General features: G+C 37.9%; 2 protein-coding genes across 3 annotated transcripts in view; one reads left to right on the top strand and one right to left on the bottom strand.

Moving 5' to 3' along the window:
* The window catches only part of ASB3 (ankyrin repeat and SOCS box containing 3), a 105,517-nt gene that overhangs the window by 56,177 nt on the left and 24,610 nt on the right, over positions 1-24,730 (bottom strand). The window contains exons 2-3 of the mRNA XM_058551244.1: positions 11,635-11,844; positions 1,866-2,024 (exon numbers count right to left, since the gene is read on the bottom strand). Coding sequence (XP_058407227.1) covers positions 1,866-2,024; positions 11,635-11,844 — 369 coding nt within the window. The remainder of the gene's footprint in view (positions 1-1,865; positions 2,025-11,634; positions 11,845-24,730) is intronic.
* Positions 15,916-24,539, top strand: CHAC2 (ChaC glutathione specific gamma-glutamylcyclotransferase 2). 2 transcript variants are annotated; one of them, XM_058551250.1, is made up of 3 exons: positions 15,916-16,145; positions 21,373-21,408; positions 23,736-24,539. In XM_058551250.1, the coding sequence occupies exons 1-3, from the start codon at positions 16,011-16,013 to the stop codon at positions 24,117-24,119; spliced, it is 555 nt and encodes a 184-aa protein (XP_058407233.1). In that variant the 5' UTR covers positions 15,916-16,010; the 3' UTR covers positions 24,120-24,539. The 2 variants fall into 2 exon arrangements, with proteins under 2 accessions (XP_058407233.1, XP_058407234.1); XM_058551251.1 differs by lacking the exon at positions 21,373-21,408.

Here is a 24,730-nt window from a genome sequence, read left to right as displayed (position 1 = left end):
CAACATCATTAGCAATCAGGAAAAATGCAAATTAAAACCACAATGAGATACCACTAAATCTCTATTAAAATGGCTAAAATGTAAAACTGAAAAAGAAAAATTTGTCAATACCAAGTGTTGGTGACGATGTGGGATAAGTGAAACTCAAACATTACTGGAGGGAATGCACAACGGTAGAGTCACTTTATAAGAAACTTTCAAATTCTTTTCCAAAGTTAAACATATACTTACCACAGGAACCAACAATCCTAAGTATTAATCCCAGAGAAATGAAAACTTATAGTCAAATAAAACCTGCATGCAAATGTTTGTAGCAATTTATTCATCATCACCAAACACTGACAACAATTCAAATGTCTGTCAACTGGTAAATGGATAAACTGCTGTACATTCATATAATGGAATACCTTTTAGCAATAAAAAAGAATGAACTATTGATACATGCAACAACATGTATGAATCTCAAAAGCATTATGCTAACTGAAAGAAGTCAGTCTCAAAGGTTACATGTTGTATTATTCCATATATCTTTATGACATTCTGCAAAAAAGCAAACTACAGGGATGAAAACAGATGACTGGTTCTCAGGGGTCGAAAAGTAGGGGGCAAAGGTTGATTAAAAATAGACAGCAATGGGCCAGCCCAGTGGCGCAGCGGTTAAGTGTGTGCACTCCGCTTCAGTGGCCCGGGGTTCACAGGTTTGGATCCCGGGTGCGCACCGACACACCACTTGTCAAGCCGTGCTGTGGCAGGGTCCCATATGAAGTAGAGGAAGATGGGCACGGATGTTAGCCCAGGGCCAGTCTTCCTCAGCAAAAAAAGAGGATTGGCGTCAGATGTTAGCTCAGGGCTGATATTCCCCACAAAAAGAGAAAAAAAAAAAAAAAATAGGCAGCATGATGGAATTTTGCAGGGTGATGTAACAGTTCTATGTCTTGATTGTCATTGTCATTACATAATTTTATGCATACATCAAAACTCACAGAACTGTACATTAAAAAAACGAATTTTAATACACATAAATTTTAAGAGTATATATTTTTAAGTTCACAAGGAAAAAAGTACTTTCACACACATTTCATTTTATTCTCAGCCCAATAAAGACTAGGTGGGTATTATTCCTCTCATTCTATAGGTGAGGAAACTGAAGCATACAGTAAATAAATGAACATAAAAATTACACATGACAGGACCAAAACTGTAGTGCAGACACAGTGACTCTAGACAGATGTTTATTCTCGTAACTTTCTCATGTTCCACTAAACTTTATGGGCCACAATGTCTCTGAAGACAAACAGGATCAAAGGGAAGGAGGGAGGGAAAAAAAAAAAGGTACTAGAAGTATGTCCTTTAGAATTCAGCCTTTGTCCTTAAAGAATTAAAAAACAGTCCATAATTGAAGATGTCTGAATAGTCTGAAGCCATAAAGGCAAAAAATTTACTGGCATTAAAAGATTAGTTGGTGATTTATTCCATAAAACTTTCTTAATTTCTTAATGCTAAAAAAAAGAAAAAGCAAACATAAAACATTCACAGTTAACCTTGTAACTATTGGTATGATTTAAGCTCTACCTAGTCTTCAGAACAACACTGAGAACAACAATGGTAACCACAGCTCAGAACAGATTTTACAACTTTAAATAAACATTTAAAGATATTCCCAGATGCTATCGTCCAAGGGTGGAAAACAAGTGGGGAGCCTTTAAAAACACCTTTTTGGTTTCAGAATCAAAGAAGTGGCAGTATAATATTTGTCCAAGAACATACTATAAAGACAATATCTTGGGGGAATGTTAACCTTAGTTTCTTTAACAAAAACATTAAAATTTAAAAATTGCATCTGTACCACAAATAGCATACTTCACCTAAAAACAGCGGCGTGGTTTCCTCTAAAGTAGTTGCATTAGGATCGGCTCCAGCTTCTAAAAGAATCTGTACAATCTTCCAATGTCCTTGACTTGCAGCAAGATGTAATGCACAGAAGCCTTCAAAAGTCTTTGTTTTAATGTAGTTTTCAGATGAATCTATGTAAGAATAAAAAACCATCAACTAGAAGATATCACTTCTATTTCTTGGGATTAAAAAGCAAAGATTCCAATAAGAATATAATGAAACATCAAAATATAATTATAAATGGGAGGTCTCACAGATTAAAACTCTAGAAAATTGAGAAAAAGTTCTATAGGGGTCACAGTGTGAACAGCTCTCTGGTATTCTTAACACACAAATTCTGCCCGTACACTCATTTTCTTTTCTCTAATTTTTGGTGGGTGGGGGAGCAGAGTGGCAGGAGTTGAAAGGTAACAAAAGCAAGATCTGAACAGGAGGCTACACCAAAGATTTGCTTAAGCAAGATTTACTGAAATATTAATAAACTTGATTTTTTTATTTCTAAATTTCCATGAGAGAAATGGTCTCATTTCTAGTATTACTTCCTTGTATTCAACTAACAACATGAAGGTAGTTTAAAATACTCCTTTTCTAACTTAAGACCACAGCCTAATAGTTAATGAAGATCACATTTCTAAAGTAATAAAATGTACTCCAAAGAAATCAAACAGTAGCATACCATTTATAAGAAACTTACAAGTTAATTTACTTTAAGGTTTCTAGGGTTTATTATGAAAATCTCAAGGTTCTGGTAACACTCAAATTATGTAAATACACCTACATTAAAATTTTTGTAACTCCAAAGCAAAAGACTATATTGAGAAGTGACTTTCTTACCTTTGCTTCCAAAACAATAAAATTCTAAACCCACAATAGGAGGATGGGCTGTAAGGTAAATGGTGAAGGCATTTCTGAGAGTAGTAATAAACAAAAACAAAAAACAAAAAAATTTAAATAATATTTTCTTGAAATACCAGAATTAAAACTAATGCTCCTGACTAAAATAATCATCTGTCAAGTAATTCTTATCATTGTAACTCACTGATGAAAGTGGCAGACTTAGCCATAATAATATTCAAATAATAGCTTATAAGCATAAATATTCAAAGAAAATAGCCTAAAACTTTACAGGATACACAACTAAACAGCAAGACAGAGTAGTTAAATTTTAACAGTTCATATCACAAAGACAATGTTTCCCAGATTAGTCAGAAATTGACCTTTATTCAGATATCCACAAAACTATAAGGTTAAGACATAAAAAGCTAAGAACACACAGATATATGTAGATATAGATATACAGATAGCTCCTAAACGGGAAATTTCAATATTATAAAGATGCTTATTCTTCCCAAAATAATTAATAAATTTATTATATTCTAATCAAAATGCCAAAAGAGCTGGCTATTGGTTCGTTGGTTGGTTGTATATTTGGTAAAGTGATTCAAGTTGACAGGGGTTGGGGAGGGCAGGTAAGAACAACAAAAAATTTAGAAAAATAAACAGGGCAAGTATTGAAGGGAGCCTAGACTTACTATATATTAAATCAGGTCTTAAAGTTAGAATAAGTAAAATAATGTGGTATTGGTACAAAGGCAGAGAGGAAGGTGCCCATCAGGGAGAGGAGGAGCCAGCAGAAGCAAAAAGAGATGATAGCTGAAAGGTAGGAGACCTAGACCAGTGCTGCATTACAGATGCCGAGGAACTTTCTTTTGGAAGTTCCAAAAGAAGGAAGGATGTCCTCTTCCACTGAGAAAGAAGAAAAAGAGATAAGGTTTAATCCTGCCCATTTAAAATATTATACTTTACAGCAGAAAGAGCGAATCTTACCTAATATATGCAATTTAAAAAAAAAATCAACCAGGAGGCGGGCAGTGGGGAAATCCTAGGACAGAATGTAGACTGTGATAAATACATCTAATTGGATTAGAAATGTACGGTATAACGTCACTGAGGGAGGGGAGAAATAAGATGCTGGCCTAAGTAACTTTGGAAAATGGTGTTATGACCAGAAATTGCAAGGCTAAAGACAAAAGGAACTGTATATAAACACTGTAGTCTAGTTGGTGAAGTTGTTTCTCATAGGAGTACAGATTAACAATTCTGAAACCACTATATATGTACAATAAGATTGAATGAATAAATAAATAAACGGATGGTAGATAATGACAGCAAGGTTTCTCACTGGTGGAGAGGGAGGTTACAGATAAGCAGAGGAAGACTAGAATGAACCATATGGTACCAGACTAGAGTCCAGACATCAGTATGAACTCATGTTTAGCTTTAATATAGAGAGAGATGGATATAGAAATACTTATAGATGTGTGTATACACATAGGTTATAATACATAAATATATTTCCTAGCTCTGTCGGCTGAAAGGGCTTAAAAGCAATGACATGCCAGTAGCATCAAGCACATCCAGTGCCCAGACCTTGGATTTGCATACCACTCTCCAATAAAAGGAACCAGGGCTCCCAGGAGAATGGGTGATTCTACGGTTGGCACACAGATATACAAAATGAGCCTGGGACACCTTGTAGGTTCAGAAAGTAAAAAAGTGCTCAAAAAGCAAAAATGAGGGCATGTCAAAGAAACACAGGAGTCAATATGAAAGGGCATCCAATGGCAAAAGCTAGGACAATTTGAGCAACAAAACAAATAACATCATATTGGATTATAACCCAATGTACAAAATAAATATTCATGAGTCCATGCAGATATAAATGACTGAATAAGTAAATAAATGGGAAAGAAGAGATATTCCAAATATCAGAAGAATTCCAAATAATTTATGTAGATACTCCCCCCTCAAGGAAGGGAGCTTAATCCCCACCTGAATGAAGGCCATCCTTAGTGATTTGCACACATACTCATCCTACAAAAGGGAAACAAAATCTCCTATGCAATTATCTATGAAGAAAAGAAAAGGCCCTTCTCACTCAGGATGAGATATAGTGAAGTCAGTTTACTACTCAATTGAGATCCTTACAGATTTTTTTTTTCGGTGAGGAAAACTAGCCCTGAGCTAACATCTGTTGCCAATCCTCCTCTTTTATTGAGGAAGACTGGCCCTGGGCTAACATCCATGCCCACCTTCCTCTACCTTATACGGGATGCGGCCACTGCATGGTGTGACAAGCAGTGCATCAGTCCATGCCCAGGATCCAAACCAGGGAACCCCAGGCCAGCAATGCAGAGCACACGAACTTAATCGCTACGCCACCTGGCCGGCGCCTAAACATTTTACCTACAGAAAAAATAGATATATTTAGCTAACTCTGAAACCCAAAGACAAGGAAAGTAACGTGGTTTAGAAAAAGCAATGGGGGGCCGGCCCCGTGGCTTAGCGGTTAGGTGCAGGTGCTCCGCTACTAGCAGCCCGGGTTCGGATCCCAGGCGTGCACCGATGCACCACTTCTCCGGCCATGCTGAGGCGGCGTCCCACACACATCAACTAAAAGGATGTGCAACTATGACATACAACTATCTACTGGGGCTTTGGGGAGAAAAAGGGGGAAAAAAAAAAAAAAGGAGGAGGATTGGCAATAGATGTTAGCTCGGGGCCGGTCTTCCTCAGCAAAAAGAGGAGGATGGGCATGGATGTTAGCTCAGGGCTGATCTTCCTCACAAAAAAAAAAAAAAAAAGCAATGGATTTGGAGTTAGAAGATTTGGCCTGCAATCCTGGCTTTACTCTTATAGTTGGATTACTCTTTGGGTAAATTACTTAAACCCTCTCAGGTGCAGGTTCCTTAACAGTAAAACAAGGATAAAATAGCCAGCCCAACCCTCAAAAGGGTTCAACAGATTTACAATATTTAAGTACTGTCACAGTCATTACAAATTGGAGAAAGTCTCCAAAATATCACTTTAAGAAAGTTTTCAGGACCCAATATAAATTGGTTTTGAAAGTTCCAATGATACACCGCCCTTCTTAATTGATATGGGGGGACCAAAGGGACTTTATCTATCTTCTATAGAACCATCAACCACCGCTCTCTTCCTTTCCGTACAAGAGGGATTCTTGGAAAAATGGCACTTAATAGTTTTTAACACCTTAACCTCTATTTACTTCTCACTGGAAGGCAAAGGGGTTTGTGCTTCTATTCCGCTTACCAAAACTTTAAATGGTAAAGGCATTCAAGTCTTCCTAATGGACACACCCGATGGGCACTTCAGTTCTTTCATGACAATCTGTGAGTTCTTTCTTGGCTACACCTTGAGGACTGGAGCCATGTCAGCTGGACCAATGCCAGCCACTGACACCTGTGCATCAATTTTGGCAAGAGTTGACTTGAACACTCTGGCAATGATACCACAACTCGATGTTTCCTGACACAAAGTGTCCTTTAACTTATTAATAATAAACTTGCTTATTTGTTTGTGATAGGTGGTAGATTTTTATTTTGTTTTCCTCAAACCCCTAAAAAGGAAAACAAAACCACATGGTTTTAAGTAGAGATTACATATTTAAGTAGAGGTTAACATAGGTTAAATATTAAGATCAGAACCTTATCTCAACAGTTGAGCCACAATTTGATGAGCCCAAACAAATTTACGGTACGCCAATCACAAAGAGTGATAAATGTCAATTTCAGGTAGATTCTGTAGTCAAGCACTTTGCACAATGTACATCACCTCATTATGTTTCATTTAGGAATTCAAAGAAAAAGTTGGATATAAAATAATTTCCACAACACAAAAAATTTCACTACGTGTAAAATTCTCAGACAACCCTTAAAGAGACTTTACCAAGCACGTAAGATAAAGAGAAGTCAGTGGAAAAGAAGAGGTTTGAAGGCACTACAAAGAAATCAGATGCTACAAAAAATTAAAAGACCAGGAGACAATATGTGAAATATCTGAAACACATATAACAGCAAAGGATTAATATCCAGAATACACATAGAGCTCTTTAAAGACAAAGTATGCCTAGAACTTCCAAAGAGAAAGCCTGCCTGAGAATAAAATCAACATAGAGAAAAGCAGAGGTGAGAGACAGGGAGACCCAGAGCCCAATGACATCATTTTAAATATTAGCGTCCAGCAATGTCTGAAAAGAGCTACCATTCAGAATTAGCATTTACACAAGCTACTATACTCCCTTTCTTTGTGTAAGGTAGTTTGAACTAGGCTTCTTTCACTCATTACTGAAAGAGTTCTGATTAATGACAGATAATTTACCAGTCTATCAATATTTTAACTACACACTTCTTGCACCAGCAATTTCACTTCTAAAACTCCATCCCACAGAAACGCTCAACTGTGTGCACAAAGATACATATATGTATAAGGCTGTTAACTGAAACCACTTATAATAGCAAAATTTTAGGAAACAAAATGTCCATCAACAGGAGAATGATTAAATGTATTATACTATGAAATACCATGCAACAGTGCTTTTACTCAGAATGAAATGGGGAGCTATTGCAGAGTTTAGAGCAGAAGAGAGACATAGTCTGACATGTTGTAAAAGGATCCTTCTGATATACTAAGACTAGACTATGGTAGGATGGGGAGGAAGCAAGGGCAGAAACAGATTTGGTAGGATGCTACTGCAGCCATCCAGGCAAGAGATGATGTGGCTCATACCAAAGAATTAGCAGCTGTGGGGGTGGTGAAAAGTGGTGTGATTGTTGCGGCGGGAGGGGGTGTATACATACACACAGATATATACAAATACACACACACAAAGATTTGCTGATTGATTGGATGAGGGACATAAGAAAAAGAAAAAAATAAAGGGTGGCCCACAGTTTCTGGCCTGAGCTGGAATGGAGTATTTCTATCTAACAGATGAAGAAACTGAACCACTGTCCGAGGTCACATCAATAAAGTAATGGAGTCAGTAGAACCCAGGTCCATCTGAACACAACTCTTAATCACTATGCTACACTGCCTTATTTATCTAAGGATCTTCAGCATCTGATACCATGCCCAGTATGACAACATAATATTTTCTTTTCTTTTTCCTTTTTTTTTTTTTTGATGAGGAAGATTAGCCCTGAGCTAACATCCGCTGCCAATCCTCTTCATTTTGCTGAGGAAGATTGGCCCTGGGCTCACATCTGTGCCCATCTTCCTCTACTTTATATGCGGGATGGCTGCCACAGCATGGCTTGACAAGCGGTGCATAGATGTGTGCCCGGGATCCAAACCTGGGAACCTCAGGCCACTAAAGCGGAGCACATGAGCTTAACCGCTAGGCCACTGGCCGGCCCCAGCAGCATAATATTTTCTTAACATGAACTAATAAAAAGCACTATGAATTAGATCATATATTTGCCAAATACAAGTATTTGTTAGAGATATGCTATAATTAATTACAAAATTTTATACGACCTTTAGTCAGCAAATGGTTTACTATTGAATGACATGATTAACTGCCACTGAAGATCATTACTGCCCTCCAAGATGACAAGCTTCATGAAATCTCAGTACCTGCTACACCAAACCTCCAATATAGCAATACAGGAAAGAAGACAAGCAATTTTGTTATTTGTGGTAATACTTTAAACAGAAAGGTACAGTGAAAAAAATATATATATATATATGCATATTAAATTTCTAAGTAATCCATACCACACTTGAATGCTCTTCTCCAACTTGAATGAGAAGACCATGTATGATTCTCAGGCTAGATTCTGGATTTAAATAGGAGAGAGATAGTAAAGCAAAGCGTTTCTAGCCATTTAAGTCTCTTCCATTATTTTTGTGTAGGCCTGAGCACCTTCATACTTTAGTGCACTAATAAAAGGCATGTTTTAGGAATCTCTGGCAGTTGACTAATATTAGATGAAGTTCAAGGAGGCAGAAATTATAATAAAAGACACTTTTATGTACACCAGATGAGCCACAGAGACAAGAGAATTATGAATCATATAAAACACAGGCATAGCAAGTATAAAGAATGACAGAAATGTCAAACTTGCTTTGGAAACTTTTAACATTAACCCATAATACCAAGTTAACTGGTATAGATATAAAGATGCCGTTGTCATCATTAAGCAGAAGAGACCTCACCTTCACTCTTCAAGACTAGAAACGTTTGTACTTCATCGTCATTTTAAAACACTCCTCATATGTAGCTAGACCTTTTACAAAGTAGTCAACTACCATTACTCACTGGTCAATGTTCCTGAACCTGAATCATTCAGAAAAGTTTAAATTATAATCTTTTTTAAAAGGAAGGGGATCTGAATAAACTATAGACTTTAGTTAATTTACAAAAGGGGGATGAGCCAGGGGAATATATAAAACATTTTTTTTTTAAGATTTTATTTATTTATTTTCCCCCCAAAGCCCCAGTAGATAGTTGTATGTCATAGCTGCACATCCTTCTAGTTGCTGCATGTGGGACGCGGCCTCAGCATGGCCGGAGAAGCAGCGTGTCGGTGCGCGCCCGGGATCCAAACCCGGGCCGCCAGCAGCGGAGCGCGCACACTTAACCGCTAAGCCACGGGGCCGGCCCTAAAACATTTTTTAAAGTGACCAATAGGCTATGCATCTCTTCTGCCTCATTCCAGTTTGATTTTTCTAGTTAGTGAATCAGATAACCAAATCCGACAGAATTTTAGACATTAGTTCCATCTACAAAAAAACAACCAAACTCATGGAAGACAGAACAAAAATGTCACCACTTCCTAAAATAAGTCATATAGTTGCTTCCTACCCTCTGCATACCCTACTTCCTATCTCCTTGTCCCTACCCTAATCCTTGTGTATGTACTGCACATAAATTAGATTTATCCAAAGCTTATTTCATAGGAGTGAACTCTAATAAAAATACAGTGAGAAAATTTTATTTGACCACTTACATCAACTACTCACATAGTTAATTAACTATGTGTAGCTATCTTATCCTTCAAAAACATCAAGCCTAAAAAAGAAGTCATTAATAATAAAAGTGATATTCAAAATTACTAAAAAAAGAAAACATAGATAACTTGAACAGCCAGTTCAAACACATTTAGTCAAAAGTATACCTAAGTTTATTCAGCAGCTAAGTGAAAAAAATTTTAACATAACACTGTTCTGATGTGGTAACAGATAACAGTACATGGGGAATGAGGTTTTTAACTAGAAAAGAATTTTCAAATTCACACCTTTATTTGTCACTAGAAATAGTTTGGGAACTCAAGCTACAGAATTAACTTCAAACAAATTTTGAAAATATATTAAGCTTTTAAAATCTGAGGCATAAAGTCTGTTTTCCTAATATCTTTAAACATTCAACTAAAATAGACTCTATAACATGTGACTTAAAAAGCAATCATGACAAACTTCCTGTATTATAATTTGGGAATTTAGTCTTACCATTCCTCATCCCTTAAAACAAAACAAAACAAAACAAACACACACATAAAAACAATGTAAGGATCATTTTCTTTCCCATCCATGAAGTAATGAGTTAGTAATTCTGATGGGCTCTGGCCCCAGAAGTCTAAATTTTTCGTGCTATACCTGGGGATGATAAATACGCAGGGAAGAAGAATCTGAATTTCCATGATCACTGAAATGTAAATGGTTCACTGAGTATTACAACACAGAGTGTTATATTCAACCTGTTTAAATTAAGTGAATGCTAAAAATGTTCACTTTGATTAAATGTTGGAAGCATGCTATAGTAGAAAAAACATGGGCTTTATAATCAGAGAGAAATAGGTTCAAATCAAATACCTAGTTTATTATATAACCTTTGACAAGTCAATTTCTCTGAGCCTTAGTCTTTTCACCAATAAAACGGGGATAACATTGTCTCAATGGTAGTTTTATATATATATATTAGATAAATAATATAAATCAAGTATCTCTACAATGACTGTTACAAAGCTGTGCTCAATCACTATCAATTCTCTTCTCATTCCCCATCTCCTGAGTGTCAGAATCTCATTTAGTCTCCGTTACTGAGCCCTTCATTCAGTAGTGTGCTGGTAAACGTGTAACTGACTCTCAGGCAGGGGAAAAAAGGCTAGCTTATGGCATTGGCTTGTAGCACTGGCTGATTTCCATGGCGTAAATACTCCCCCATGGCTGATCTCAAGCTACAAGCATGAAGTCAACTGAATACAGAGTTGGGAAGAGATGGGCAGCAGCACATGATTAGTCTCTTTCCCACTGATCTGTTTTATTTTCTCCACAACACTTTTACCTTTTGAAATTATCTTGTTTAATTATTTAGGTATTTATTGTCGGTCTCCCCTGACAGGAATATAAGCACCATAAAGACAGGGACCTTGTCCATCCTGTTCTCTACTGTATCCTCAGCAAATACAAAGTCAGAGTAATTGGAAAGATTCCCAAAATCAAGGAACTTTTGAAAAGAATTTAAAAAAAAAAAAAGAAAAAGTAATTCAAGCAAAAACACTCAACACCCCCAATCTCAGTTAACACTGTTCCTTTTGTTTGGAAAAGGAAGAAAGAATAAACATGACCAGTAACTACCAAATGACTTAATTAAAACAGCAGACTATTTTTGCCACATCACCTAGCTCAGACAATAAAAATGGGCCAAGCACAAGCACTTCCATATAAAGGACAACATTTACACATGTCCAGCTAGAACACCATACTTACATAACCTAAGGCAGGCAACCATACCATTCTTAATAATGCACAGGCAGTCATTTTATAGTTATAGAAAGGGAAATAAATAATACTATTAATAAGTTATGTATTACTATTTTTTTTGTTTTATTAATCCAGCTTGTATGTCCACCCTCTCATACCTTGAATTTACTTTACCTGCATGAATCAACATCCGCAAACATTCTACAGAGTTGTGATAAGCTGCTTCATGAATTGGCATCCATCCCCTGTTATCAGCAACATCAACACTACGTCCCTTTTTGAGCAGTTTTCTTAAGGCTTTAACGTTGCCTTCCCTGGCAGCAAGTCCAACCGTGGAGCAAGTGTCAGAGTAAGCCTCTGTAAAATCCATTCTTTTTGACCAGTCTACAAAACAAGGCAGAAAAAAAACACTATAGTCAATAAAACAACACTACACTCCTAGAGATTAGCAGATTGCAGTGGGCCTTTCTAGTAACTGTCACGACTGCTGAGGAAGAGCCTGAGGTGGTTTAGAAAGCGACCTACCTTGCCACAGCCTCTGCTAGAGTCTAAACCAAGAAGTCTCTCTTTTTGGGGAATTGGGATTCCTTGGAATGTTCTTATTAAAGATAACAAGGGAGTTTTAAGCGTTCTATCATTTGTTCTCTGGAAATCTTATCTTGAGGAGCCCCATCCTGCAGGCTTCTGCTCCTGCTCATATCCCACAAAAATGCACTCACTGGAACTCTGTTGATGAGAGACCTAAACATCTCCAGTTAATCTCAAATGCATACTCTATTACGCAGAGATGGCCATTTAACTACCAGCAATGCTCAGCTTCAAGAATTAATTTACAGCCCCTTTCTGTAAGAAAGATCACTGACTCGACTACAGCAGCCCAGAAAGTTCTTCACAGCATTACTGCCCTCTTCCTCATCATCTCCCTTCAAAGTTCATTTCAAGTTTCCCTGGAGTCAGTGTCCTGTATAACTCTCAGTACATGCCTCTCACAAAGACAACTTCTTGTCAGTCATGCTATGAGGCAGGTTGGGCTATGATTCAGGATTCTCAGGGGACTAGTTATCTCCCAAAGGGTAGTCCCTCTCAGTAACACTCTGATCCCAACCTTCCTCTTAGTTTTCTAATGATCTTAGAAGGTGGTTCAGGAAACGCCAACAACATGTCTAATCTAATACAGGTGAAAAACTCTCTAGAACCACATTCTAAATAATTTATCCAGAAAAGGAAGGTTTGAGGGAAGAGGTTAATAGAAAGCACACAGCATTTCCTGTAGCAAATTTAAACTTATTCATGGTCACATTTAAATATAAAGCTGTAGGGCTGGCCCCGTGGCTTGGTGGTTAAGTGCACGCGCTCCGATGCTGGTGGCCCGGGTTCAGATCCCGGGCGCGCACCGAGGCACCACTTCTCCGTCCATCCTGAGGCCGAGTCCCACATACAGCAACTAGAAGGATGTGCAGCTATGACATACAACTATCTACTGGGGCTTTGGGGGGAAAAAATAAATAAATAAAATCTTTAAATAAATAAATAAATAAATAAATAAATAGAAAGCTGTAAACTGCAGAAGTTGATTCTATAGTGAACCAAACAGCTAATGTTAGCTATGGATTAATCTGATTGGATCAACTGGTCCATTACTAGGAAAGTAAAGATACTTATTACAGAACATTTAATTATTCAATTAACAGTTATTTACGGAGCACCAACTAGATGATCAGCAATGTGGAGGACATAAAGATGACACACACACTGATACTATCTCAAATTACATCCAGTCTCACAGAAATGATAAATACGTGTGATTCAAAATAGAAAGCAGAAAGCGTCATAAGAGAAGTACAGATAAAGAGCCATGGGTAGTCAAAGAAGGGAGAAACTACTTCAACTTGGTGAGGGATATGAGCTAGGCCTTAAAGGATAGGGAGGATGTGACAATGAGAAAATGAGCAGAAGCATTCTTAGGCAGAAGGTAAGACATAACCAAAATTATGAAAATGAACAAGCAAGGGTAAGGGACACTGGATAAGGGAAACAGTTTACTTTGGAAGGAGGATTAGGTTAACAAAGAACAGCAGGAAAATAAGGTTACAGAGGTAGATGAAGGCCAAACTGTGGAGGATCTTCAATGTTAAGCTATACTTTTTTGAACAATGCTAACTTCCTCAAGGCCATTAGATCCAAACTTCAAAAAAAAGAACAAATCACACATTTTAGAGCAACTTATAAGCATATTCATCTAATACAAGAGAAATTTTTTTATGTGTAGAAGCACACACAAACACACACACACAAGAATACTACACTAAAGACATTAAAAACAGCATTCGGGGGGCCGGCCCGTGGCTTAGCGGTTAAGTGCGCGCGCTCCACTACTGGCGGCCCAGGTATGGATCCTGGGCGCGCACCGACGCACTGCTTCTCCAGCCATGCTGAGGCTGTGTCCCACATACAGCAACTAGAAGTATGTGCAACTATGACATACAACTATCTACTGGGGCTTTGGAGAGAAAAAGGGAAAAAAAGGAGGAGGATTGGCAATAGATGTTAGCTCAGGGCAGGTCTCCCTCAGCAAAAAGTGGAGGATTGGCATGGATGTTGGCTCAGGGCTGATCTTCCTCACAAAAAAAAAAAAAAAAAAAAAAAAAAAACCAGCATTCAAGTAAAACAGGTATGAATCCCTTTACAAATTTTACTGGCTTTTGTTACAGTTACAAATAATGTTAATGGATCCAGATTAACAGGCAATAATCTGAAAAAAATATCAGAACTAGGTAATATCTTCTATCTTCTTAAGGGAAGGGGAAACCAAAAAAAAAAGTACAGCAGCAGAATCATTCCACTCAAACCTTAATACCAACTAGTTAACATGAATAAACTGTTAAGATCTCCTTTTATAAAAACGTTCCTATGTTCTAGACTAAAAGAGAATACACAAACAACCAAATGTGATGTACAAACCTCACCTGGATCCTGGATTGGTGAAAAAAATATCAGCTACAAAAAGCAATTTTGAGATAACTGAGGAAGTTTGCATATGGAGTAGACATGATGATGTAATTATTGTTAATTTTCTGAGATGTGATAATGGCATTGTGGTTATTAGGAGAATGTCCTTATTCTTATAAGTATTTAGCAATGACAAGTCATAACACATGCAACTTACTTCAAATGTTTTAGATTAAAAAGTATATACAGAGAAAAAAGAAGTAAAGCAACTGTGGCAAAATATTAATTATTGGATCCATGTGGACAGTATAAGAATGGTCACTATATTCTTTTTCTAACTTTTTTGTATGTTTGAAATTTTTCAAGAAAGTTGGGAGTGAGGGGAAACTTACCATCCCAGGCAATGTGAAACTACAACCTGGAGAAAATATGAAAAGACCTGGCTATTCTTAAACTACGTTTTGCTTTGAAACAGTTTCCTGCTGATTTCTTTAAAGCACAAATAATACTCTCCGAATCTGGGTGTTTTAGCATTATTTTATAAAGCTAAAGACCACAAAATAATTAGAAATTCTCAAGGAAGAACAATCATTTAGCATGGCTTTCGTTTTCACATACAGAAACACAGCTGTGATGGTCCAAGAGAGCTTCCTAAACAATATTTTGGAGTAGTAGCTCTAACCAGAGGATCTTAACATTTTTTAGGATCCTTGACCTGTTGGAGAAACTCATGAAAGCTATAAAGTTCCTCCCCAGAAAAATGCACACAGACCTCAAATTTTGTATACAATTTCAGGAGGTTCCCCAGATCGGTGCCAAAGCCCGTACATGAGCCAAGAATCTTTGCCTACAATTTTCTGAGTGAGCTCCTGAGAATACTAAAGATGAAAACGGTCGTTTTGCGAGTAAAATTTAAATATGTAAGCAATTTTCGTTGGAATAATAGTAGCTCTTTCACAGGCGTTAACACTTCCGTAGTAAACTTTCTGCTTTTATTTTAAAGGTAAAAAGGCAGCAGATTTTTTTTTAATGTAAAAAAGGTCCAATATGGATTACATTCCCAGCTTGCGCTCCTCTAGCTGCTGTTATATGGGTAAAAATCCAGTTTTCAAAGCAAAACAAAATGTTTTTCTACGTGCCAACTGCGTTGCCCGTATATCTCTTTATACCTAGATCACACCAGCCGCGACTTCTGCACTTTCACTTCTTCACCTCCCGGGTTAGAAAAAAGCAGACAGTTCCAACCTCAAAGCCACAAACGACAGAAAAGGATTGTGGGTACTGTAGTCCTCTGCACTCGCGCACCAGAAGGTTAGAGCGATTACGGGCTACAGAAGAATCCACTGCTTAGCATACAGGTCAATGCTTCTTGATACCCTAAGCAAGGAAATAAAATAATAATGTTGACCACGATACAGTCGGAAAACGTTCCTCGAACTGCAAGTCCCAGTGTGCTTTGCGCCCCCAAGCAGACAGGACTGCCATTGCGCCTGCGCCCGTGAAGCCGGTTACTTGCGTCCGGGAGGCTGTAGTCCCTGCCGGCACCACGGAGACCACAGCCGAGGGGTCCACCGCCGCCGTGACAAAGAAGCAGGGGAAGGATGTGGGTTTTTGGTTACGGGTCCCTGATCTGGAAGGTGGACTTCCCCTATCAGGACAAGGTGGTTGGATACATCACAGGCTTCAGCAGGCGCTTCTGGCAGGGCAGCACCGACCACCGCGGGACCCCCGGCAAGGTGAGGCGCCAGCCTGTCCCCCACACTTACTGCCCCCAGAGCGCCGCTCGCCAACTCCTGGCCCAGCTCTGCGGAACCCACACCCCAGCACTTCCGAGGGCCGAGCATGTAGGTTAGGGATAATGCTGTTACATCTGTGAATCTTCCTCGGCCACCTGCCACCACCCCACCCCACCCCACCCCCGCCTCTCTCCCAAACCAAGGGCACTCCTTCCGAAACCGCTTGAGATGCTGGTGGTTCGTTTCTTGAGGCAAGAAGCGTGGGCACAAGTACTCAGGCTCGCACAAGGCCAATGTACTGAGAGGGGGGCCCCATCTCTTGGCAACCTCTGCCAAAAAAATTAAAAACAGGCAGGAAGATCAATCTTCGTGTCACCACGGAGTTGAAATATAAAATCAGCTTGCAAATTCAGCTTTTGAGCAATTAAATTTGTTGGCATTTCTGCATTCTGGCAGACTTTCATTGGTTTGAGTTTAAACATGCACGTTATTTCTGAGGTTTCTTTATATCTTTCCAAAGGTTTTATTTTATGACACCTAAGATCACAGAAGAACCAGTTTCCAAAATTATCTCCGGTTATTAGGAGCTTACTTTGATCACTTTGGTTGTCAGGTACTAGCGAAGTTAAATGAGTTCCCAGTTTGTTACTTTAGTAACACAGTATCCATTACTATATCCAGCAATATTTTAACGTTTCTTTTTCTATGGCTCTCCTCGAAATTATAAATGTGAAATGTAAGTTCCGTTTGATCCGTTTTTCAGTCAGTCATGCAAAGACACTCATCTTAATATATGTGTACAGAGAATTAGTAGCAGGTCACTCCTTATGCAAATCAGCCTTGCACTGGCTGCAAAAGAGGAAACTAAGGAAAACTAAGTTTTAGCTAATGAACAATTTGGATAACTTGAACACTTGTTCTAGTTAACCTCCTAACTTTTGGAAGAGTACAAAATTTTTTATTGCGTATATGTTCTCTAAAATACTCTTGAGAGTTATATGAGCCTGATTACTATTTTTTAAAAAGAAATTAATATTGGCACCAAAGCATAATATCTAAAATGCTAGAAGTCAGATGTAGAAAGAGATTGGGGTTAATTCCAAAGAAATACCTGCAGTTGTGGAAAGGGGAAGAGAGAAGGCTGTAAAGTATTTGGCACCTGGTCATAAAAGAGACTGAATTAAAATCACAAAAAGAACCTGAGTTAGAAGCTATTCTACCTCAACTAGAGTTGGTGAATTAAGAATTTGGCTTTTAGGTAAACAGATGACTTGAAAACAGGGGAGTGACAGGGCAAATGCACACTGATAGGCCATCGGAAACTTCATGGCCAAAGTTATCTCTAAGAATGTTATAAAACAACATTTAAGACTTCAAAGAACTAAGTTAAATAAAATGCCTTTTGAGTTGTCAGATATGAACACTTAAAATTGCCACTCTGAAGAGAAAAAGCCTTAGGCCAGGCTCCAATATTAATGACCAAGTATGAAATATTTATGAATATGGTTATAATAGTATATTTTACTACTCTAAATGTATGATGCTCAAAATTTATGTCTGTTACATAAAAAATTGAGCTATGTATGCTGTCAGAACAGACTGATGATAAGAAATTGTCAAGTCAATACAACAGTTCTGATTCTTTAAAAGAAGAAGGAAGCAATAAAAGCCAATCTCTCCCTTTTTACTTAAATTTACTAAAATATAGGGCAGGAAAGTTAGGGGGGAAAAACTGCAATAGCTAATAGTTTTACACCTACTTTTATGTAAAGAAGCCATCACAGCAAACTAAAGGAAAGTCTAAGTACTAAACATTTTCTAAGTACACTGTTCTGTTAAAAAAAAACTGAAAAGAACATTATTTTACTTCACATTTTTTATTATAATGGATCACTAGCCTTATATATATATATATTAACTATCTGACAAACAAGAATACAAAATGCCACAGAAATATCCAGCAAATTAGTAAGAATGACACAGATGCTATTTAGGACTGTTTTTTACAGCAACATATGCTCCTAGCAAGTTAGTCATCATTACATATGAAATGTGATATTGTTAAACAAATGTTAGCCTCATTTCTACATATGCAATGTGACATTTGTGGGAAAAATACCAAACCTACTTGCTTTATTAAATTATGCTTTTTTTTTTGCTTCATTAAACTTTAATTTCTTCCTAAGTTTAATTAAGCATTTCATTTATATATAACAAAACTTGCACCAAGTAAGAATTTATTTAAATATAAAAATTTTTTCACAGAGAGAATATATTTCAATTTCAAAAAAAGGAAACATTTTAACACAAGAGATAATTATGAACATTTACTAAGTAAGTCTCTAACTTTTCTAGATCTAGATCAGAAACATTACTCATTACCCAAAGAAAGCGCCCATCATGACTCATATTTCACAACATCTTCTAATCCCATTCAGCTTGAAAGACCCCTTCTTCAGTTTTAATCCCCCAAAAAAGCATTTAAGTGCATTTACACTGTTTCTCGATAACATATATTTATTTTAGGGACAAAGAGCTTAAGTTTTAGAAAATATTTCCAAGTAAACATATCAGTAGTGCCAACAGTCCATGTCTGTATCATCCATAAGCAGTCACGGGGATCCATTTATTTTCTCTGTCTTCTGTTTCAACTGCCACCACCTAAGTCCAGGATTTGACTACCCCTCTTCTCCTTTCAACAAATACTACTGAGCACTTACATATACATGGGAGACACCTACGCAAACAACAATACCTGATAAGTGCTATAAGGGAAATGAATTAAAGGAGCAACTCTCCTAAAGGAGAGTTTAGAAGGAGCTGCTGCAAAGTGGTCTGGGGAGTCAGCCAAGCCTTTATAGAGAGAGTAGAGGAGGATATCCCAAGGATATAAAAGAAAGGAAGGGCATGCCATACTGGCCACCAGTATATTTTATCCTGTCAAGTATTAAAACCCTGAAAAATTCAAAGCATGGGAGTTAGTGGCCCAATTTTGCACCAGAAAGTAATTCTAGGACAAAGTAGGGAACTGGACTGGAGGGAAGCAAAACTAGAGGCAGACAGTGAAATCCCTAAGGAAGCAACTGAAGGATGAAGAGGAACCAAATTCAGAAGATAATTAGAAGACAGAACTACCAAGAATTCGTGACCGGGCTGGATTTAAGGGGAGGCAAGGAAAGGTGGAGTGCAGAACTTGTCACCTGGACCACTAACATTTCTTACTCAGTTTACCTCCTTCCCACTCTAACTTGCACACTATACACGTTACCACACTTATCTTCCCAAAACACTTATTTTATCATGTCAGTCACCTGCTACTCAAGTGCTACAGTAGCTCCTTATCTCCAATTTTTCCCAAATTTCAGTGACTTCTTATTTTCCACTGTCCCCCAATTTCAACTCTGCTCTTTGACTTTTCAAATCTGACTCTCCTATTTCTCCAGTGATCTTTCTGAATCATCTCCCTACATGGGGGACCCTTTGCTAAAGTCAGACACTCGGTCTGATTTAGTTCTGCCTCTAGGCCCTCACTTGTGAATCACAAGTCACAGTCCCCTTTCACCAGAATTCTGTCTCCCTTTCTGACCACCCAACACTCAGAATTTTTACTGTACTCAATTAATACCATACATCTTAGCCCTTAAGTATTCTCTACCTATTTCACATGTTAAGTTCATACTCCAGAATTACAATATAAGCTCTTGGAAGCAAGATCAAGGTTTTATCTTCTCTACAACACAGAGTAGATATTCAATAAATAGTTCCTAATTCACTTTGAAAGTAATATGGCAGTACCTACATGACTCACACCAATATATGTATCCTCATTGTAGCATTATCTTAAATAGAAAACAAGTCAAATCTAAATGTCCAGCACAGGAACACTGAAATTATAGTTCATTGATGACACAATATTATGCAACTATTAAAATGTATAAGACGACTAATAGGAAAATAAATAAGAAACACAATCCAAAATCCCACATGTTCCATTATTATAAATTATCTATACAAATGGACAAAGACTAGAATGAAATAGCAACAAAGATGATACAAATATCTGATTTAGGCTATGTGCCAGACAATGGGTATACAAGTAGGTAAAATTGTGGCTTACAACTCAGCATTCTCCCTAATGACGTTAACATGTCAGTAGGTACATACATAGCCTTTGGCACCAGGTAGAAATTATATTAATTATATTTAAAAAAAAAAAAAGCAAATTCCCAGACAGCTCCAGACCTACAGAACCAGAAACTCTGGGAGTGTGGCCTAGCAATGCGTGTTTGTCAAGCCCTCCAGGTAATTTTGATCTACACTAAAGTTTGAGAACCACTTCCCTATAGGAAAACAGCCTTGAATGTAATCTTTTGTTCCCTGATAAAATTATAACAATCGGGGCCGGCCCAGTGGCGCAAGCGGTTAAGTGCGCGCGCTCTGCTACGGCGGCCCGGGGTTCGCTGGTTCGGATCCCGGCGCGCACCGACGCACTGCTTGGCAAGCCATGCTGTGGCGGCATCCCATATAAAGTGGAGGAAGATGGGCACGGATGTTAGCCCAGGGCCAGTCTTCCTCAGCAAAAAGAGGAGGATTGGCAGATGTTAGCACAGGGCTGATCTCCTCACTAAAAAAAAAAATTATAACAATCATTTTTTTCCTAAGGGGAAAAACATGACCAGAACTTTTATTTAATTGCTTCTTCCTTTTGCCTTTCATTTTAGAGGAGCCTTAGTCATAAGTGTGTTTTTGAATATATCCATTTTAAGTGAACATAATATACCTAATATATACAAACCGAAGGGAATTTTTAGAAAGGCCAAGATAGTTTGGAAAAGGTAGATTCTCTTACTTAATTCACTTTAAAATTTATAGTAAAAAATAAGTGCTTTAAAAAAAGTGCTTAGAATATTTTAACTTCTGGGGGGCGGCCCTGTGGCTTAGCGGTTAAGTGCGCGCGCTCCGCTGCTGGTGGCCCGGGTTCGGATCCCGGGCGCGCACCGACCCACGGCTTCTCCGGCCATGCTGAGGCCACGTCCCACATACAGCAACTAGAAGGATGTATAACTATCTACTGGGGTTTTGGGGGAAAACAATAAATAAATTAAAAAAAAAAAAATATTTTAACTTCATTTGTTCATACTATGTCAATAATAAGTTGCTAATGCTCAGTTAGTTAATGAACTTGAATTCAGAAAAAATTTTTTTTTTTTTACTTTTTTTAAAACAGCCTGGAAGAGTTGTGACTCTTGTTGAAGATCCTGGGGTATGGTATAACTATTCTTTTTTTGTATAACCTTTTAATCATATAAAATGTTGAGATGTTTCTCAGCTTTAATAATCAATGAAATTTAATTAACAGTCATCACAGACCATTAGAACTACACTAGGTCTAGAATTCCTCTCTGTGTTTGTTGTTTCTTTTCATCTGTTGGGAAAAGTTGGAATGCAGAATGTAAGGCAGACAACAAAATAAAACCAAATAGCATATAGCATTTCTTTTTTTCTTAATGAGTTTGTTGACTGAGAATTTTGTGGTTCCCTTTGACATCAATGGAGCCAGCCCTCAGACAGCCAGACTACCACTAAGAATCAAGTGGAACCCTTAAAGCTCTCCTCACATTTGCTAGAAATCTAATATTTTCAGCAAAAATCCCAGTCAAGGATTATCACTTTATTGCCTAATTTTGTCAATAGCACAACAGGTTTTTAAACGGGTTTGGAGCACTAGAAAACTTTTATTTATCTGATAGTCCTCTGTTTCTTAAATAATTTCAATCATTTTATTGAAGTATAGAGTCAAAATTTTATATTATGAAGTTAAAGATTTAACAATGGAAAGAACTTTGATATATAAAAATCAAGCAGCTAGCAGCAGATGAATAATGGGGAAATTATCAAATCCCTTCATAATTTACATTAGGAAACGCATCTATAAAAATGGCTTCAAACTGGTAACTACAGCTCCTAATTAAAGTTAATAAACAGCACTTTGTTTCTATAGAATGTTAATTCATTCAAGAAGATGCTTAGCAACCTAAAAGTTTAATAATTAAAGTTAATAATTAAAGGTTGTCAAGAAACTAGAAAATCTGTATTACAAACTGTAAATCTTGCTTACATCACAGATATTACTAAAAAACAAATCTTTGCAGGGGCTGGCCCAGTGGCACAGTGGTTAAGTGCACGTGCTCCACTTCAGTGGCCCGGGATTCGCAGGTTCGGATCCCTGGCGCGCACCAACGCACTGCTTGTCAAGCCATGCTGTGGCGGCGTCTCATATAAAGTAGAGAAGATGGGCACGGATGTTAGCCCAGGGCCAATCTTTCTCAGCAAAAAAGAGGAGGATTGGCAACATGTTAGCTCAGGGATGATCTTCCTCACAAAAAGAAAAATCTTTGCAGCTAAAGTACATTGATTTTACTGACATTTTGTTCATGGACTCTCTTGACAAAAGTATTCTGGATGGAGTAATTTACAAAGGATATTTGAAAGTTTAGGCAGTGAAGAAATAAAATGAACCTGCTATAGCCTTAAGTAGTTGATTGCTTTATTTCAGAGCTTTTAAAACACAGAACCCTTTCTGCAAACAAGAGAACATCTAATATGTAAAAAGATAAGTGATGCAGCACAGCTCTAGCTGAAGGGAGGTGGGGTGTCAAAGCCCTCCCAGCCAGCACCCAGCACTTATATGCAGACAGCCCCTGAGGTATGCTTCGGGGTGGCTACAGCACTCCATGAAGCAGTTTGGAAACTACTGCCCTATACCACCAATGAAATGTTTATGGATTTAAAGCTTTAGAACTTTTTTTTTTTTTTTAAGATTTTATTTATTTATTTTTTCCCCCGCAAAGCCCCAGCAGATTGTTGTATGTCACAGTTGCACATCCCTCCAGTCGCTGCATGTGGGACGCGGCCTCAGCGTGGCCGGAGAAGCGGTACGTCGGTGGGCGCCCGGGATCCGAACCCGGGCCGCCAGCAGGAGAGCGTGCGCACTTAACCGCTAAGCCACGGGGCCGGCCCTAGAACTATATTTTAATGACCAAATGAAGATCTGTTATTTTTCATCTCAGTCCGGTTCGTTAAAAGACATAATTTTGGGGGGCCGGCCCGGTGGCACAAGCGGTTAAGTGCGAGTGCTCTGCTGCAGCGGCCCGGGGTCCGCTAGTTCAGATCCCCAGCGCGCACCGACACGCTGCTTGGCAAGCCATGCTGTGGCAGCGTCCCATATAAAATGGAGGAAGATGGGCATTGATATTAGCCCAGGGCCAGTCTTCTTCAGCAAAAAAAACAGGAGGATTGGCAGATGTTAGCACAGGACTGATCTCACAAAAAAAAAAAAAAAAAGACAATTTTTTAAATTTAAACAAAGATAAATACCCTCATGTGCAAGGAAATTATTTATTCAGATTGAAGAATTTAAAATGCTGATTTCCTTTATTGTTTAGTATGTACCTCTTCAGTGCACTTGAAGTGAAGCAAAATTGCATTGATTTCTAAGAATATACAAGATATTTTTTTAGATCACAACATATCTCTACCAATTTTAGCCCTGTAAATACTAAATAATATATTCTTTTCACTTTTCAACAGGGTTGTGTATGGGGTGTTGCTTATAAACTGCCAGTAGGAAAGGAAGAAGAAGTAAAATCATACCTTGACTTCAGAGAGAAAGGAGGCTACAGGACCATAACAGTCATTTTTTATCCAAAAGAGTGCACGACGAAACCATTCACTGTGTTGCTATATATTGGAACATGTGATAATCCTAATTATCTTGGTCCTGCACCTCTGGAAGACATTGCTGAGCAAATTTTTAATGCAGCTGGTCCAAGTGGAAAAAATTCAGAATATCTTTTTGAACTTGCAAATTCTATGAGAAACCTTGTGCCAGAAGATGCAGACGATCATCTTTTCTCTTTGGAAAAATTGGTAAAGGAACGTTTAGAAGGAAAACAGAACCTCAATTGCTTATAAAGACCCTAATCATTGATTTTCCAAACAAGCAGAGCTTTTAGTCTTCAGAGAATAGCTTCATTGCACAACAGCAATATGATTTGGAAACATGTTTACTTGAAGATCTTATTTATTTTTAATGTTGTCAAGATATCGTCAAAGTTTAATTTCGAGTGTCCTGAAACACATCCATATTTAAAATATTGGGATAGAATTAAAGAAAAAATTCAAGTTTTAATAATATAATAATTTCCTAACTATATGATATTGAACACTTGCTCATGAGAAGTGAATTCTTTAGAAAAATACAATGAAGGACTCAATTCAGAGCTTGTTTTTATCAGAGTAAAAATAATTCTGTTGTTTCATATCACAATACTACTTTGAAGTTGTAGAGAATTAAACAAAAAAGCCAATAAATATAATAAGCTTATACCTTCAGTATATTCCTGTACAATATCTGTAACCATGGTTAAAATATACAAGCTTAGGGGCCAGCCCGGTGGCGCAAGCAGTTAAGTGCGTGCACTCCGCTGCGGCGGCCTGGGATTCATCGGTTCGGATCCTGGGCGCACACCGATGCACTGCTTGGCAAGCCATGCTGTGGCAGCGTCCCATATAAAGTGGAGGAA

This window comes from Diceros bicornis, chromosome 12, assembly GCF_020826845.1.
Source record: "Diceros bicornis minor isolate mBicDic1 chromosome 12, mDicBic1.mat.cur, whole genome shotgun sequence".
In the NCBI taxonomy this organism is placed as follows: Eukaryota; Metazoa; Chordata; class Mammalia; order Perissodactyla; family Rhinocerotidae; genus Diceros; species Diceros bicornis.
This window is presented reverse-complemented; position numbering and strand designations above follow the sequence as displayed.

Excerpts from the sequence above, each read along its gene's own strand:
- CHAC2 (XM_058551250.1), top strand. The coding sequence starts at position 16,011 with ATGTGGGTTTTTGGTTACGGGTCCCTGATCTGGAAGGTGGACTTCCCC. Across the intron at positions 16,146-21,372 it reads ACCGCGGGACCCCCGGCAAG|CCTGGAAGAGTTGTGACTCT; the intron begins GTGAGGCGCCAG and ends TTTTTAAAACAG. Across the intron at positions 21,409-23,735 it reads CTCTTGTTGAAGATCCTGGG|GGTTGTGTATGGGGTGTTGC; the intron begins GTATGGTATAAC and ends ACTTTTCAACAG.